General features: G+C 33.2%; 1 protein-coding gene and 1 long non-coding RNA gene across 3 annotated transcripts; one reads left to right on the plus strand and one right to left on the minus strand.

Moving 5' to 3' along the window:
• The first annotated feature begins 1,270 nt into the window (after positions 1–1,270).
• Positions 1,271–14,261, plus strand: LOC128156764 (uncharacterized). 2 transcript variants are annotated; one of them, XM_052819051.1, is made up of 15 exons: positions 1,271–1,455; positions 3,158–3,274; positions 3,561–3,794; positions 4,260–5,160; positions 5,270–5,324; positions 5,485–5,611; positions 5,725–5,883; positions 5,987–6,094; positions 9,113–9,262; positions 9,552–9,876; positions 10,031–10,165; positions 12,933–13,051; positions 13,181–13,307; positions 13,439–13,575; positions 13,747–14,261. In XM_052819051.1, exons 1-15 carry the CDS (start codon positions 1,390–1,392, stop codon positions 14,035–14,037), a joined length of 3,051 nt encoding a protein of 1,016 aa, XP_052675011.1. In that variant the 5' UTR covers positions 1,271–1,389; the 3' UTR covers positions 14,038–14,261. The 2 variants fall into 2 exon arrangements, with proteins under 2 accessions (XP_052675011.1, XP_052675012.1); XM_052819052.1 differs by having other exon boundaries at positions 13,442–13,575.
• On the minus strand, positions 8,221–9,092 carry LOC128156765 (uncharacterized). Its single transcript, XR_008239762.1, has 2 exons — positions 8,976–9,092; positions 8,221–8,551 (listed from the first exon to the last, which is right to left on the minus strand). It is a non-coding gene; the product is annotated as an uncharacterized LOC128156765 (long non-coding RNA).
• Positions 14,262–16,573: the final 2,312 nt, after the last annotated feature.

The raw sequence follows: 16,573 nt of genomic DNA on the forward strand, positions 1-16,573 counted from the left end.
AAACGCGATACTAGCATTGCATTTTTTGTATTCTATTTTGCTACATCTGGTCCATAAAGCGCACTTACTTACAAAAATTTGCGCAAAATTATTGATGAGATATGGCTTAAATAAATATTTATACTCTATTTTGTATGTTCAGTTCTAATTTTCCCAAAATTGGTAATTATTTTTAGGAAAAATGGACGTCTGGCAAATTTCATAACTGTCAAAAATTTTCGCAAGGGGGGGGTACACCCGTCTGAAAGGTGATAACAAACAAACTAGCATGTAAACATACATATTTTCTTTTGTATATGTATTGCTAGAATGTATATTTATCATTTAAAGCTAAGCTTTTAATGATTGAGCCCATTTAGTGCCGAGTATAGAACTACCTTAAAATCATATTTTAAAAAAATACCGGTCATGATTTTACTTTTTTACATTTTTTGTGTTGGCAGTACCGTATCACTAACATATGTATTTCATTTTTAAAATCTTTTTACATGTATGTGATGGTATTTTGAATTTTGATACTTGAATTCTTTTTTAGAAGAAGTAAATGAACCTGTGTTGCCAACTTTATTTAAATTAGACTCCTGCGATACGGTACAATGTATTGTAGAGAAGCAGATTTACAAGTCTTATTTAATGAGATGGCCTGTATGTTTACATTTTATATTTAGTTCAAGTAAATACAGGAAAGAGGTCTATGTTCAGGTTTTTGAAATTTATTTTTACAGTGTCTATAAGACTTTAAATTTTACTCGCTTACATGTATGTTTTGTTTGTTGATTTAAATATACATGTTATTGTACATGTATACATGTTTTGTTGAAGTGTAATTTAATTAATTGGGTCTGTGAGAAGAATATTCTTTGGAATTGAATAAAAAATTCTATCAAACTAGTTGATTTATTTAATAGTTATTTTATTGATGAACAGTAAATGTAACTTTTTCTTATACAAAAATAATGTTGTACATTATAATTGGAGCTATTTGGACCATGGATATCAGACTTGGTAGCTCTGTGGCAAAGCTCCCGATGAGTTGCATGCAGGGGTCCCGGGTTTCATTCCCAGTCCAGTCATATATTTTAATTTTATTTGCACATTTTTTCTTTCATACAACATATAGATATATGTCCCTGCTTAAGTATATAGGACTTGTATTTATTTCTGCTATGAATCTCTTTTATTAGATCATATTAAAGTCTAGTAAATGTTTTATAAGAACCCGAATAGTAATTGTTCGAGTTAATAATGAAGCTCTTCTGTGCGACGAAGGTAAAATTTTTACATGAAATGCCGGGAAAACGTTTCTAATTTACTAGAATAAAAAAAAATGACAGTGAACTGAAATACCATCGTATTACAACACGATGAATGTTTTTCATTAATTGAAAGATGATTTATTGCACAGAGTTTGTTATTCTGCAGAGTGCGCTTCAATTGGTGGATAAAGTTCAACAGGTAGAGCATGGTTCAATGAACCTGAATTTGTTCAGTTGAAACTTTCAGCTACCGTAATATTGACCTTAAAAACTTTATGAATTGTAACTTGTGACATTATTTAAAGGTTACATACATTGTTCATAATTTTGTATATAGACATGCTGGGAATAGAGAATTAAACCCTTCTATTCAACCCCTTTCCAGTAACATGCTCTGTTCAAAGATGTTCATACAGCACGTATTCGAGATTCGTTAATAGGACAGTGTTCAAAGAATATTTATTCACTAGAATGGAAAATTCTTTCAGATTTATACACTGAATTGCCTCCTCTTACATGTCAGGTCTGAAATCAGGGCTAAAAAGGAAAGTCTAACAGGTCCAGCACAATCGCTTGATTTATCTACATAGCTTTATTTACCTACCTGAAATAGGTTTATTTAGCTACCTTTATGCAATTTTGCTTTTTATGTAAAACAGGCAAAAGGTCACAAGGAGCTTCAACCTATATTTGTACTGAGTAGTTTTATTAAAGCAACCCAGAGCAAAAATAGTGAAAACAATGTTGTTCCCATTGGTTCCTGTGTTGTTTTAATGAAATATGCATTTCTGTTGTTTGAGTAACTGTATGACACCGTGTGTGCGACAGGGCATGGATAAGTGTGATTACTTCACATTTGTCTGAATTATTACCAATCAATTATCATGTTAACCAGAACTGTTTTTCTTTATTATTCCATTTTAGATATAACTGTTGGTAACATGAAAACAGTTATACATAGCCCCAAAACTTTTAGAACTTTGACTGCATTTGCGCTAATAGAGCAACATTTTTAAGAGTGATTTTTTTTATGAATTGTTTTCTTATCAGTTCAAAGTAGAAAATTATTGCCGCACTTGAGTGCCACTTTTAGTACAAATGCCCATTTAATAAAAAAAAAATGTTTGAGTAACTAATTGAACCTACTTCAGGTAGGTAAATAAAGCTATGTAGGTAAATCAAGCTACGTACCTATTAAAATTTAGTGATCGTACTGGACCTGCCTAAAGCTGGGATTTTTAAATTTTGCATTTCAAACAGTATGAAAGTAATGAAAGTACCTGCTTGATAACTTTCAAAAAATCATGTGTTATTTCCTTAGTACTTCTGATAAACTATGTTCAATTTCCTATGAAATATTTCTGTAAAAAAAAATTTACCGGTATTTTCATTTTTGTCAATTTCTCTGGGTTACTGAGTAAGAAATGAAGTGTCAGTGGAGAAACATATTGGATATTTCCCTTATATTGATCTCAGTTATACATTTTTGACACATACTGAATTTATAATTTTGTTCAAATTGTAAAAAGGTGATGAAAGCAGTGCCCTAAATTAGACTTATGATTCAATATAGATAGAATTAATGAATGCTAAATAGTCTCAGCAGTAGCTAGTCTTATACAATTTGTTATTGATTTTTAAGAGATAAAATAAGGATATTTCAGACAGGTCTAGACTTTTAGTAGGATATAATTCACCATATACTATTCACCTAGCTTCTTTCAATTAGTTATATAGACAGCAATCAAGTGCATGTATTGAGTTTCAAGATTGAATATGAAGCATTTTTTGACATGATTTAGTGAAAAAGAGATATTTAACATGGTTAGTATTTCTAGGCTGTTACTGAAATATGATATATTTATTTTAAGTAATGTGTCAGATTCTTCGATCTTTTCTAGAATGGACAGAATATATCGTGCAATGAGGACAGAGCAAACTCATCTGTTAATGTGTTGAAACTAGCTGTACAGGAAATTGTACAGGGTGTAGAGGAAGACAATGAACCTGAGGAACAGGTAAAGATGTTCAGATACCTGGTATTCTGTATGTTGAATAAAAATTAAACGAAAAGCTACTTCATACAGGATATTTTCTACCATGTTATTATTGCTGTCATTTCAAATATGCATTAATTAAATTATTTTTTGAATAACATGATTGTGTACGGTATTAGGGATGTTACCTCCTGCTATTGTTATGAATGGAAGCCAGTTAAATTGATGGTAAATGCTGCAATTTAAATTTAAAAAGGTGAGATTAATAGTAATGCATATATAAAGTATATCTTTCTCCTCAATACAGTTGGCGTGGAGTAAGAGAATACACTGCACTGTGCTCTACAAAGTGTTGACATTACATTACGAGGAATCATTGGAGAAACTATCTGTTGAAATAATTGATGATTTCTCAGATGGACCAATAGAACCCCAGAAAATTGACAGCCGGGATGCCCTGTCAAGCATTCTGTCCCCTGTCAGTCTGTCCCTTTACTTCAATATTGTGCAGCAGTGCGACTGGTTTCACTTCTTTACAGAGGTAAGGCTGTTTTGTAATCTGTAGATCTCCAATCCAGTTAAACACAGAGTTGTATTTTTACTGTGGGAAAACAGTTATGGAGTCTGCTAGTTATGTAAATAATCTGTCTTTACCAGTATAAAGTTATCAGTACATTCAGTATATAGAATTTCTTGTCTGAAAAAATACTGGCACTTAATCTAATACTAAAGAATCATTTTTATTCGTTGGGGTCAATATTCGTGGGTAGCCAAAATTGTCCTGGTTCGTGGGGACGCAATTTCATTGGTAATATAATCCTAATCATTTTAATGAATATTAACCAAATGATTATGTATAGTTCGTGGGGATGTAAATTCGTGGGCAAGGCTTACCCACGAAAGCCACAAACATTGATCCCCCATGAACAATGTTGATTCCACAGTACCTATTTAGATGTTAATGTTATTTACAAATTATAAATTGTTACACAATCTTTTTTACCAGACTTTAAGCCATTTAAAAGAAGACTTGGCATGTAGGCTAATAAAGGATGGACTAAAACATCTACAACAACAAGAAAACTACAAAACATGTGATCTCAAATTAGGATTCTGTTTCCTTGAATATTTGGTGTCATATTTGACATCAGGTGTTAACACAGACACTGCTAATGAGGCATTGACTATATTACCAGATGTAGTGTTACAGTGTTGTAAAGTAATAGACAGTCTAGATGAAAATTCTATGCAGAGTGAAGACGTCAATGTTTTAGCTACTGGTTTTCACCAAACCTCTTTATTACTGTGTTTTTGTAACGGAGCAAACTCAGCTGAAGACTTACAAAACTGGTTTCTTGGGAATACCATAGCCAATAGAAGAAGTGATTCTGAATCTGAAAACAATTTTAACTTTAGAGATTACTTAGGGAATTTTACAAGAGATAGTACAACAGAATGCTTTCTTCTGTTAAACAGGGAGACTGTTGCTTATTTAAGGGAGATTTTAGCATTGGAGACTCTACTTACCTTCTTAATTAAATTGATGTCTGTTGGGGGCCAGGCACTAAGTTGTTCTTTGCTGGGTTCTTTAACATCGGAGGCAGAACAGAGATTCATCAGTGTATGTGAGACAACAATCTTAATGCATCCAGACAATTTGAACTCAAAACCAACCCCAACCCCATCCAAGGTCAGTGTGATGGTTGACAGCAAGAACTTGTGCAGGCAGGTGATTGAGTCGCTCTCGGAAGCATGCAAGAACAGTGATGTTAGAGACACTTGTGAGACGATTCATAATTACTTGTCCAGTCTGTTAAAAAGTGTGACCTTCAATAATGACATATTTCCTGACATTTGTATCACTGCAGCCATATGGAGAATTCAAGAGAGACAAACAGCATTTAAGGGTAAACTTCAAATTTCATTGTTAGAGTTGGATACTTTTAAAATGAACTTCTTTGAATTTGAAGGTTATTGTGAAGTGTTGTACATTTCTTTGATTATTTATTTTTGTAGACATACTGCTGAGATTTGTGAAGAGTCCAGTTGCTTCACTTTGGTCATGTGACAAGTAAGTTACTCTTTCCCATGTGTTTTCATTATGGTAATGCAAATAACCCCCCCCCCCCCCCCCCAAAAAAAAAAAACCACCCCAAACAAACAAACATACAAACAAGAAAACCCCGAAAAAATGAAAACAAATATAACACTAGTCTTTCATTTTCTTGTAGATTGCTGTCTGTTTTACAATCTCAACCAGAAATATTAGCAGAAGAGGAAATAATGCTTCACTTGTATGACCTTGTTTGGAAGCTCAATGGTACACTAGCCAAGCCTCACTTGAACAAATTAATTAAGGTAAAGTCAGCGAGTCCTAGAACATTATGAACATTTGTAAACAGACTAGCTTATACATACTGAAATTAGTACATGTACGGTACCGGTATTACTTGTCATAACTTTTGTTACAGCTGGTGTTAGACAGCTTCGGCCATCTGGACTTCTCTTCCTGTGGTAAGCATGTCCTACATGTGTACAGAACCTACAAACAGTGGCCAAACCCAAACCCAATTGCTCCCCAGTCCCTCAACCAGACCCTCAACAAAATCACTGCAGGAATAGCAGGAAAGGTAATTTTTTGTTACCGTATTTGAACATGTGCATGTATCATATTCATTATGAAGGATTTGTATGCTTACAAATTCATGTTGATTTTCTTTGAATTTGTTAAAGGTTCTGTTAGAAGTTCTTCAAGCTGCCTTACAAGATGCAGACTTGATTATGGTACAGCTTTTGGAGAGAGCTGCAGGCAGTACACAACAGGCAGACATAGTATGCTCAGTAAGTGAAACCTTTTGTAATATACTGGTTATCTGCTTGACAAATCTGTACAAACGCTTTTTATGCCCCTCATTCTATATACTGGTACATGTATGTCTTTTCCTGTCTTTTCAAAGATAGACAGCATCTTTGATTCTGTCTATCCATCAGTCACAGTGTTTAGTCCAGTTTCAAAGAAAAAGTTCAAGATACATTTTTTCAAACTTCTACCAAAAATAATTATAGGAGAGAAAAATGCAACTGTCTCCGAATTCTTCGTCCTTGACCTTTCATATGACCTTAGTATCTCATTTTCTGATCTTGACCCTCCCTTGACTTCATGGTTCCTTATTTTACATTGAAAAAAATAAGATTTTTTCACCAAACTTGATTTTAAAAACTGATTCAGTCATCTTATTTTAATCAGATTGATAAAAATTTACAAGGTATTTTTTCTTAGTAGCAATATAGATGTACATCACTGTCGTGTATCCGCGCCGGTAGTGACATGTTTGGATAACGTGAAAATGGCGGCACCGTTTGTTTCTTGATAAGTTTTCGTGTTATTTAACGCTTACATTGTTTACTTTTACATTAACGAGATCGTCAAATCTATTTAAAAGCATTTTCAATCTTTAAATTTCTACGAAGTTTATGTGAAAATTATGTAAACAAGCAGTTTATGTCGATTAATTGTGAACAACGGAACAGGTTTGGATGACCTTGTTTTTCCAAATAGGAACGGTTTGGATGCGCATCTGATACGGTTTGGATGTGGTTAATATATAAGAGTTTAAACTGTTCTTTTAATTATATTTTCGCGAAGGGGATATTGCATCGGTAATGTGCGATGTACATGCCCTCACTGCAAAGCATGCTTTCAATATCATGGAGATCGTCGTGTGACATTTGACCTTTGAATTCACATTGTTTAAAGAAATAAACATACACGTTGAAAGACTTGCATATCTAAGTCAACAAAACTTTATATACCGTTATTTGAATTTCAATTTTACATGATACAAGCTCAAAATAGCTTGGCTTAATTATAAAAAATGCACACAGAGTGTTTTACATGTACATATATGTTAAGTTTGTTGCATAATCATTCAATCGATATTAATTTAGAAAGATTCAGCCTTACCAAAATCTTTACGACACAAATATAAACATGTGTTTACAACAGTTTTGATCAAGTCATGAGGCTAACTTTATATGATGTAAACGATGTCTGGGGAAAAAAATCAAAAGAGATCAGTCAAAAGACAGAATTATACCAACTCCAATATCAGCCCGAGGGCCGTAGGCCCGAGGGTTGATATTGGTGAAGGGCTGATGCAGGCTGTGAAATGGAAAAGGGGTATATATTATCATATTTATCACATACTTAGTAATAATTTTTTCTTTAAAATGAACTTGAACAAATTGATTTTAATATCATGTGAAAGTAGTATGTACATGTACATATATTATATAAAAATATATGATTTAATTGTTTTAATAAACATATAGCTACTGAACTGGAATTTCCTCAGGCTTTAAAAGTTAACTGCTCCAAAACATTTGCTAGCATTTGAAGTTTTCAACTGCACTTAAATATTTAGTCTGTAAACATGTACAAATGCCAGTACGAAAAAGGCAGACGAGTTCTGCAAGGGGTGTGATACCAGGATTCGTATGAGCCCTAAGGCTGATAACCTGTATCAGCCACGGAGGCCGATGCGAGTTGTGTGATGTCATCTGTATCACATATGCCAAAAACCTGTATTTATTACTATTTATATACACTTGTCTAATTTTTTCAATTAATAATTGTAACGTCTCCAAACAACTTTTTAGATTGCAACAGCCTTAAAACCGTGCTTTGGCAAATTTTTAACGATGAAATTTTTATTATTATACTTTCATGTTTAATACCAACGCTAGTTTTGTATTTTTCTGCAGAATCGCCACCTTAATTTCCCGCATGAGTCACCAAAGAAAGAATTCAATAAACTAAATTATAATGTTGTAAATTATTTATTCGTTCACTTTCTACGCATGCACTGTACTTAGGTGCTTATGTCCTCTTCGTAAGCATTAGCTCCCATGATTTGTAATTGCAATACAAAAGAACTAAATATTGGTTATGGATTTTAACTAACATGCATGTACAAAATTATGAACAGATTAGCAATATACATTGGAAATGAAATCAGCGGAATGTAAAATACCGGTATATTGTGTAATCAATTTTATTATTTTAGTTTGTTCATTGAAAAAAATCAACAAAACTTCTTGATCAGTAATATACATAGATACATATTTATCGTTTTGATTTTCTGGTGGAAATTATGATTAAAAAATTAAAATGGCGACGTTTACTCAGGTCTCGTCATCACTTGGATTTTTGGACCAACTATTTTTAACAACAGAGTAAATATGACTTAGCAGACCCACAGTTGCACACCGATAAAAGGCAAGCTGTTTCATTTTTTTCTGAAATATAAAAAATGCTATATCTTAAAATTATTTAAACCGTACAATTTGCACAATTTATATTTTATCATCCAAACCGGAATAATTCGTTAATCCAAACCGTACTTTTTATTTAGCAGGTGCATGAAGTTATTGCTATTTTTATACATATTAGTGTATTAAAAATATATTGAAGTGATTTCATTTGGTTAGAGTAATCTTTCAAATAATTTTGGCTGCTTCAGATTTTTAGAATGTGTTATATTATCTACGTTATCTCGAAATAGATCTTGGATTTAGCGTTAAAATGGCACATTAACGATTGATATTCCTAAAAATAAGTCGTTTTTATTTACGATGAACAAAAATAACACTCACTCTTTTCAACTGCAAAACCGTAAGAAAAATATGAACGACTGTTACGACTGTTTTAATTAATATTTACCTCATTGTCGATAGATAAAAGAACACAACACTCATTGTTTTTGCAATGGATACGCCATTTTCACGTTATCCAAACATGTCACTACCGGCGCGGATACACGACAGTGGTACATTGTGTATTATGATTCTGTTACTCAGATCCTCCAAACTCTTCGTGAGTTGTGTGTTTGTCCAGATGATTCAGGCAGGAGCAAGCTTTGCAGTAAAATGGATTCGTTTCTCACCACTCACTCCTTTAACCAAAAGGAACAGGATATTGTAATCAAATTTCTGCAAAGTCTTATAAAGGTAAACAATATTAAACTTTGAATTTTCATTTTGTAAATGCATAATATTTTCTATATATGCACACATTACTCTCTTATATTTTGAAAGCTGTCAATGCAATTCATGGTCAAGTATTTTTTTAGTTCCTCTTTGTATATGTAATGATAAAATTTTACACATTTAGATATTAAAGTTTAAAAATGAGCACAATTACATTATCTTATAACAATCCATCTTACATTTATATACAAAATACATGTATATATAAATGTAAAAATCTATAAACTCTTCATATTTTGTCTGTGTGTAGTCAAGTCCTGAAGCAGATCCTGTGCTGAATGCAGAAGAATTCTACCTGTCTGTGATAGTGCCCCATCTCTCACTACACAGACCTAACCACAGTGTGCTCGGAGTGAGACTAGCTCTAGATCTGGGAACAATGTTACTGGGAGAGATCCTCAACCAAGGGAAGTCAAACCTGGACCTTACCCTCAGCCTGGTCTTGGCTGCTGAAGTTTTAGACAACTGTAGTGTTCTGTGGTGTGATGACACAGAGAAAGTCACTGTAAAACAGAGACTGGTGGCTTTTCTCAACCAGTTGAGTCAATTCCAAAAATTGGAGACAACATTTTGTGGTATGGGGAATCTACATGTAACAACCAAGACACAATATTATAATTATAATAGAATTTTTACTGAGCATGAAATTTGGTCAACAACCCCCAATAGCAGAATTATGATGTCACTTGTTTATAAGCTACAGTAAATGATTTTGTATTTTGATTTCAGTAAATTGGATTGTGAAGGTTACCATGGACTATGACTGTGCTGTAAGGATGGCCATTCTACAAGTCTGTCTGACTGAAGAAGAATTCCATGATGTTTGTGATATCTTGTGCCATGACCTCTTCCTCGCAGACAAGGGTGAGTTTGACTTAGGTCTATAACTGGTTTCATAATATTTGTTGTAAATATCATTCAATATCTTTTAGCTCACCTGAGACAAAAGCTCTATTGAGCTCTTTATACCCCCCACAAACAAAGTTTGGGGGGGTATATAGGAATCACTTTGTCCATCTGTCTGTGCAATCGTGCATACTTGCCAACTTCCAACATGTGAAAATCTGGTCATGACCAGATTTGGAAAGTAAAAAATCTGGTCATAGCGCGTCACGACATTCACGACATATTTACCATGCATTTCATAGGTATAAACAATAGAAATATGTGTTAAAAACTTATGTGTAATGCTTAATTGCAAAGAAGCATTTTAACTAACAGTTCCTGATTTTGAATTTTGCAAAGTGATCTGACACAGAAAATGGTAGGTTGTGTTCAGCTAAAAAAAACGCAAAAAGAGTTTCTGCTACATTAATCTTGCTTTTGAACTCTGTAAATGATGGCATGAAAGTTGTAAGTGACTTGGAAGAGTTATGTGTATTAAAAAGCATCCTATACATGAATTAGCGTTTTTGAATGTTTAGTCAGATCATTTTGGGCACAAAATCCAATATTCAAATGTGCGTTATATAGAACACAAAAGCCTCGTTTTGTACTCGATTACTTTGTTTTACTTATGGGAATTCATTTTCCCAGATATGTTGATAGGTACAAAAATATCGTTTTCTTTTTGTTGGTTTTGATTCCGCTGGCCCCGATGAAGACCTTTTCTTATTGGAAGCCATCACACTTAATGATTTAAACCTTCGCTTAGTCAAAACAACTCACGATAATAATTACACATAATGTGTCTGTTATAGCCATCGGCATTGTTTACGTGTTACGTAAATCCAAGCTCTCAGCTTGGGTTCATAACTGGAAGTCAAACGCGCAACGTAATTTACGAACCAAATCCGGAAATCTGGAGATTTTCGGGTTGTTCGACAAAAATCGGGTGAAAAGCATGACCCGCCGGGTCATAAAAAATAATCGGGTGAATGGTTGAAAAATCGGGTGTGACCCGACGAAATCGGGTCAGTTGGCAAGTATGCAATCGTGTCCGGTCCATATCTTTCTTATGGAGAAACATTGGAAGTTCTTACTTCACACAAAGATTGCTTATGACCTTAGGGTGTGTCATGACTTTGATCCAAGGTCATTTGGGCAAGGTCAAGGTCACTGGCAGAAAAAATGCAAAATTTGTGTCCGGTCCATATCTTTCTTATGGAGAAACATTGGAAGTTTTTAGTTCACATAAAGATTGCTTATGATCTAAGGGTGTGTCATGATTCTTGTCCGGTCCATATCTTTCTTTTGGAGAAACATTGGAAGTTCTTACTTCACACAAAGATTGCTCATGACCTAAGAGTGTGCCATGACCTTGACCCAAGGTCATTTGGGCAAGGTCAAGGTCACTGTCAGAAAAAGTGCAAAATTCATGTCTGGTCCATATCTTCCTTACTGAGAAGCATTGAATGTTCTTACTTCATACAAATATTGCTTATGACCAAAGGATGTGTCATGACCTTGACCCAAGGTCAATTGAGGAAGTTCAAGGTCATTATTTCAAAACTGCTTAATTCTGTCTGTGTCATGTCTTGTATTAATGGAAATATAAGAAGCTAAAATTTGACACAAATCTTGCTTGTCTCTGGCCAGATAAAATTATTTTTAGATTCTCATCCCTGTCTCTCTGAAAATAGCCTGCCCTGATGAAATTTTTTTTTGGGGGGGGGGGGGGGGGGGGGGGAATTCGGAAGAACTCCGGCTCAGTATACCAATAATTCAAAATGTTTAAATATTAAATGGCTGCTTGACATGTGGATTTCGTTTGATTCGAGTCATGGTTGTTAACGGAAGGATGCAAATGTCCTCATGCATTAACAGTTAACTTAAAATAAAATGGAATTAAAGGATAGAAATTGGTTTGTTTACTCCCATTAGCATTAACAGTTTTAAAAAATAGAGCAGTTGTTATTTATAGAAAATGGCAGGGAAATAGATTCATCCAATATTTTCTATAATAGCAAAAATACATGTGTTATGATTTTTTTTCTTAGCAAGGGGTATCAATTGTGAGCTTGCTCACAGTACCTCTAGTTTAATCAAATGAGTCTGTTGTTGTTTTCAGCTTTTCACATATTTCTGAACAATTGGGTTAATTAAACCAAACTTGGCTCTAAACAGCCTTAGGTGAAGTGAGATTCAAGTTTGTACAAACCATGATTTCAGAGGGTAGAGTGGGGCCACAAATGGAAGTTTACTTTTTATATAGGAATAAATAGAGGAGATTCTTTAAAAATCTTCCTATCAAAAACTAAACAAAATGATCTTATTGTTTAACATTTATAAGAATAATGAAGAAAATTAGAACAATCTTTCTTTAATAAGATCTCTACTCTATTTTCAAAATATTTTGTATTTGATACCAAAAAGCTGATCAGTTACTGCCATATTTGCTCTAGTGAGCAATGTGTCCCCTGGGCCTCTTATTTCATAGATTTCTTTGTTAGGGCAATCCACAAAATCAAATGTCCATTGATTTAGACGTAAGGTATTTTATAATAGGTTTTATCCAAAAGACCATTGTCCATGAGGTAAAACAGCCTTGAAACTGTAAATTTTTAATAGTTATTCCACAAATATTATTGCCCAAGAATATTAATGAAACCACAGTCTTATGATGATCAAATATTTACCATATATAAACCTGCCTTCAACTTGTTTTTAAGATCCACTTTTGGGGTTTCAGATTTGGATTATGTGAACATACTGAGACTAGCAGCTGTGAGTGAGACTCTGTGTGATAGGATAGGAAGTTATTGTCAGCAGAAACTAAATTACAACATACTGATCCTGACACTCTTACAGGTAAGTGTACATTTATAACTAAAGATCGAGTACATTTGGGGCATAACCAAGTACTGTATCTCTTTTGATTTTGAATCATTTGAAGTCTTACCAGACAGTTTAGAATAAGTGGTCTTTTATTCTTTTAAGGTAGGGCCCCATTTGATAACAGAGGAGTGGATTCGTATGTTTAAGTTTCTTAGGAACTTGATCTCAGTAAGACATCTCAATGTGTCTGTAAGAATGCATGGGATTCTTCCACTGGTTAACCTAGAAGGTGGGTGCTTCGTATTGTTTCCTTTTTGAAAAAACTTTTTAGTTATTTTTACTTTTTATGATTTTTTGGAAAGTGCAATTCATACACTTATTTCATCCGTCTTTCAATACATGCCCATATGTATGTACCAGTAGGTTTATCAACATCCCTGCCCCTTTCCCAGTTGTTGAGTGACTTTCTAAAGCTTCAGAGGTATATGTACTCAGAGGACCAGAGGAGTCCAGCTGCTACTGAGTATTGTATCCGGTCAGCCATGGCAGTGTTCAAGGTACTGTATCACACGTCACAGACATAAGTTCATCATACATGTATGAGTGTGGTATACTACACTTAGAAGATTGTTCAAACTTTCAGTACAAATAAACCTATGAAAATCTGTTTTTCAGAATTTGAGTTCAAAATGGACATGTAAGCATGTTGTATCTTTGATTAATTACAGAATGTTGTCATGGAGGATATTACATCCATACCCCCGCAATGTTGCCTGTTTCTGCTGACTCAGAGCTTTTCACATATTATCATGGCAACAGGAGAGAATCCCACCGAGATGTTGGACTCTGTGAATATCCTACTCTTGGACATTGTGTGTCAAATTGAGGAACTGTCTAAGGGGAACTCTGGTACAGCATTCAGAGACCAAATGTCGGGGATACTTCATACATCCCATTCTATTCGAAATGCTGAAACAAAAGAGATGGTGCAGAAAAAAATATTCTCATTTTTACAGTAATGTGTTCTTTATGTCAAAACTGTCAATGTTTTGGATAAGCAAAAGCTTGTTATATTAAGTTAAATCTCTCTACAAAGGGAGGAAATATCCCTTTTAAAGAGAACCACTAAAACGAATGCAGTGAATCAATAATTTTAAAGTATTCTTTTACAAAATTGTCCAGTTAAGGAGTAACTTTTGTAAAATTTCTTCCAATAGAATTTTAATAAATTAGATAAACTTTTTTTTTTTTTTTTTATATAATTTATTGTTTTTGTTCCATACATACTAATGTTGACATTAATGAATTCAGTTTTTATAAATTTTATACACATGCATACTCACTCACACACAAGTATATTTACATACATTTTTCAATACATGTATTAGTGGTAAATGGTTACTTTGCTTCCAAAAAAAAAAAAAAAAAAAAAAAACCCCAAAAAAAAAATAAAAAAAACAAATAATAATATGAATAGTAATAATCATAATATCATTAACTAATCTAAAATGTTTTTCCATGTAAGCTACAATTTTTCAAAATTGCGCAGCTTTTGATTTTGGATAGCAGCATATTTTTCTACATGATATTTTATTCTTAAATGACTGAGTAATCCAAGAAAACTTGGCATTTTATTTTGCATTAAGGATATAAAAATATATTGTTTAACATATAGAATGATGAAGTTTATAACCCTGTTATTGTTTGACAATGGTAGCTCACCAAGAATAACATTGGAAACATTAAAACCAACTCTTTCAGAGGTCTTTCTGTATATATGAAGACTTAAATCACTCCAGAGTGTTTGTACTTTATCACAAGCAATGAAAACATGTATCATTGTTTCAACATTTTCCATACAAAAACCACAACAATCAGAAGTTTTAATGTTAATTTTCTTAAGGTATTTTCCAACAGGAACAATTCTATGCAAGATTCGAAATTGTAACCACTGGGCAGAAGAATCACTAGTGGTTTTATAACAAATTTTAAAAACATCTTGCACTGATATTGTGTCTACTCCATATGGCCTAAGCTCTGCCTCCCACTCGCTGATTGAGGTTGGAATAGCCTCATTAAAAAGAACTACCGGTATAAAAGATTTTTGAACATTTTTCAGAAGATATGAGAGGTTCAAAAAATAAAGGTACATATGGATTAGGAAGTCTTTTGAAAGAAGACCTATCTATTAACAATGATTTCAAATATTTTGAAACAGCTGTAACAATGCTATTGTATTGCATCACACAACTGTCAGATAGATTGTATGTGTTTTTAAGAACTCCAAAGTCTAAAAGATTACAATCATCAAAAAAATCTTGCACAACCTTTATTCCCTTTTCATACCAGGATTTAAAAAAAACTGGTTTGTCGTTCACTTTTATATTAGAGTTATACCACACTGGAATATAATGAAATTTGTTTTTAAAATGCGGAGAGTAAGTAAAAGATTTCATATAAAATGACCAAGCAATCAAAACATCTTTCCAAAAGGCGTTATTTTCTTTTAACAAACAATCAAACACAAAACTATCTCCAAAATCATACAATTTCTGTAAAATATCATCTCCATTGAGAGCATAGAAAATATCCATCCATGGTTTATGTGAACAAGTTAACCTTTTAATCCATGTACATTTAAGTGATGTAATAAAACTTCTAACATCTACCATTTTCATACCACCTGACAAGTAGTCTTGTGTTATAAGAGACCTTTTAACTTTGTCTGTTTTGGATTTCCATAGAAACTCAAAAATAGCTTTGCATATAAATGATACAATCTCCTTTTTGGGAGTAGGAAGTGATATAAATAAATGATTTAGTTTTGGAATCAACAAACTCTTAATGACAGTGACACGACCAATTGGAGTAAGAATTCTTCTTTTCCATTGTTCCATAAGTGCAATGATTTTTGGAATCTGAATACCAAAATTAATATCAACAATTTCAGAAAGTTCAACGGAAAATTGGGAACCTAATAAATTAAAAGATGTAGATCCCCAGTCTAATTTCCATCTGGTATGATGAAACACTTGATCAGAAAATTTTTTTGAACCAATCCACACAATTTTTGTCTTAGATGTATTAATTTTAAGTCCTGAAAAGCTGGAGTAAAAATCTATAGTTTCTAATGCTTCGAACAAGGATTTTGGTGAACCATCAAGGGCTAACAAAGTGTCGTCTGCATACTGTGATATTTTATGTTCTTTATTATGAACAATAATGCCCTTAATATCATTGTTTTGCTTTATAAGAATTGAAAGGATTTCTGCCTATATAATGAATAAATATGGAGCAACAGGATCTCCTTGTCTACAACCCCTTTGTATGTCAAATTGTTCTGATAAAAAACCACTTTGTAAAATGCAGGCATGGAAATTTGTGTTTAAAATTTTTATCCACTGGATAATATATTCTCCAAACCCAAAATAATTTAAAACTTTATAAATAAACGGCCATGACATAAAGTCAAAGGCTTTCTCGAAATCAATGAGGACCAAAAGCCCTGGAATTTCATGTATCTGTGTGTACGACATCAGATCATAAACAAAGCGA

This window comes from Crassostrea angulata, chromosome 7 (assembly GCF_025612915.1).
Source record: "Crassostrea angulata isolate pt1a10 chromosome 7, ASM2561291v2, whole genome shotgun sequence".
Lineage (NCBI taxonomy): Eukaryota > Metazoa > Mollusca > Bivalvia > Ostreida > Ostreidae > Magallana > Magallana angulata.

Excerpts from the sequence above, each read along its gene's own strand:
- LOC128156764 (XM_052819051.1), top strand. The coding sequence starts at position 1,390 with ATGATTTATTGCACAGAGTTTGTTATTCTGCAGAGTGCGCTTCAATTG. Across the intron at positions 5,612-5,724 it reads ACTTGAACAAATTAATTAAG|CTGGTGTTAGACAGCTTCGG; the intron begins GTAAAGTCAGCG and ends CTTTTGTTACAG. Across the intron at positions 13,576-13,746 it reads CAGCCATGGCAGTGTTCAAG|AATGTTGTCATGGAGGATAT; the intron begins GTACTGTATCAC and ends GATTAATTACAG.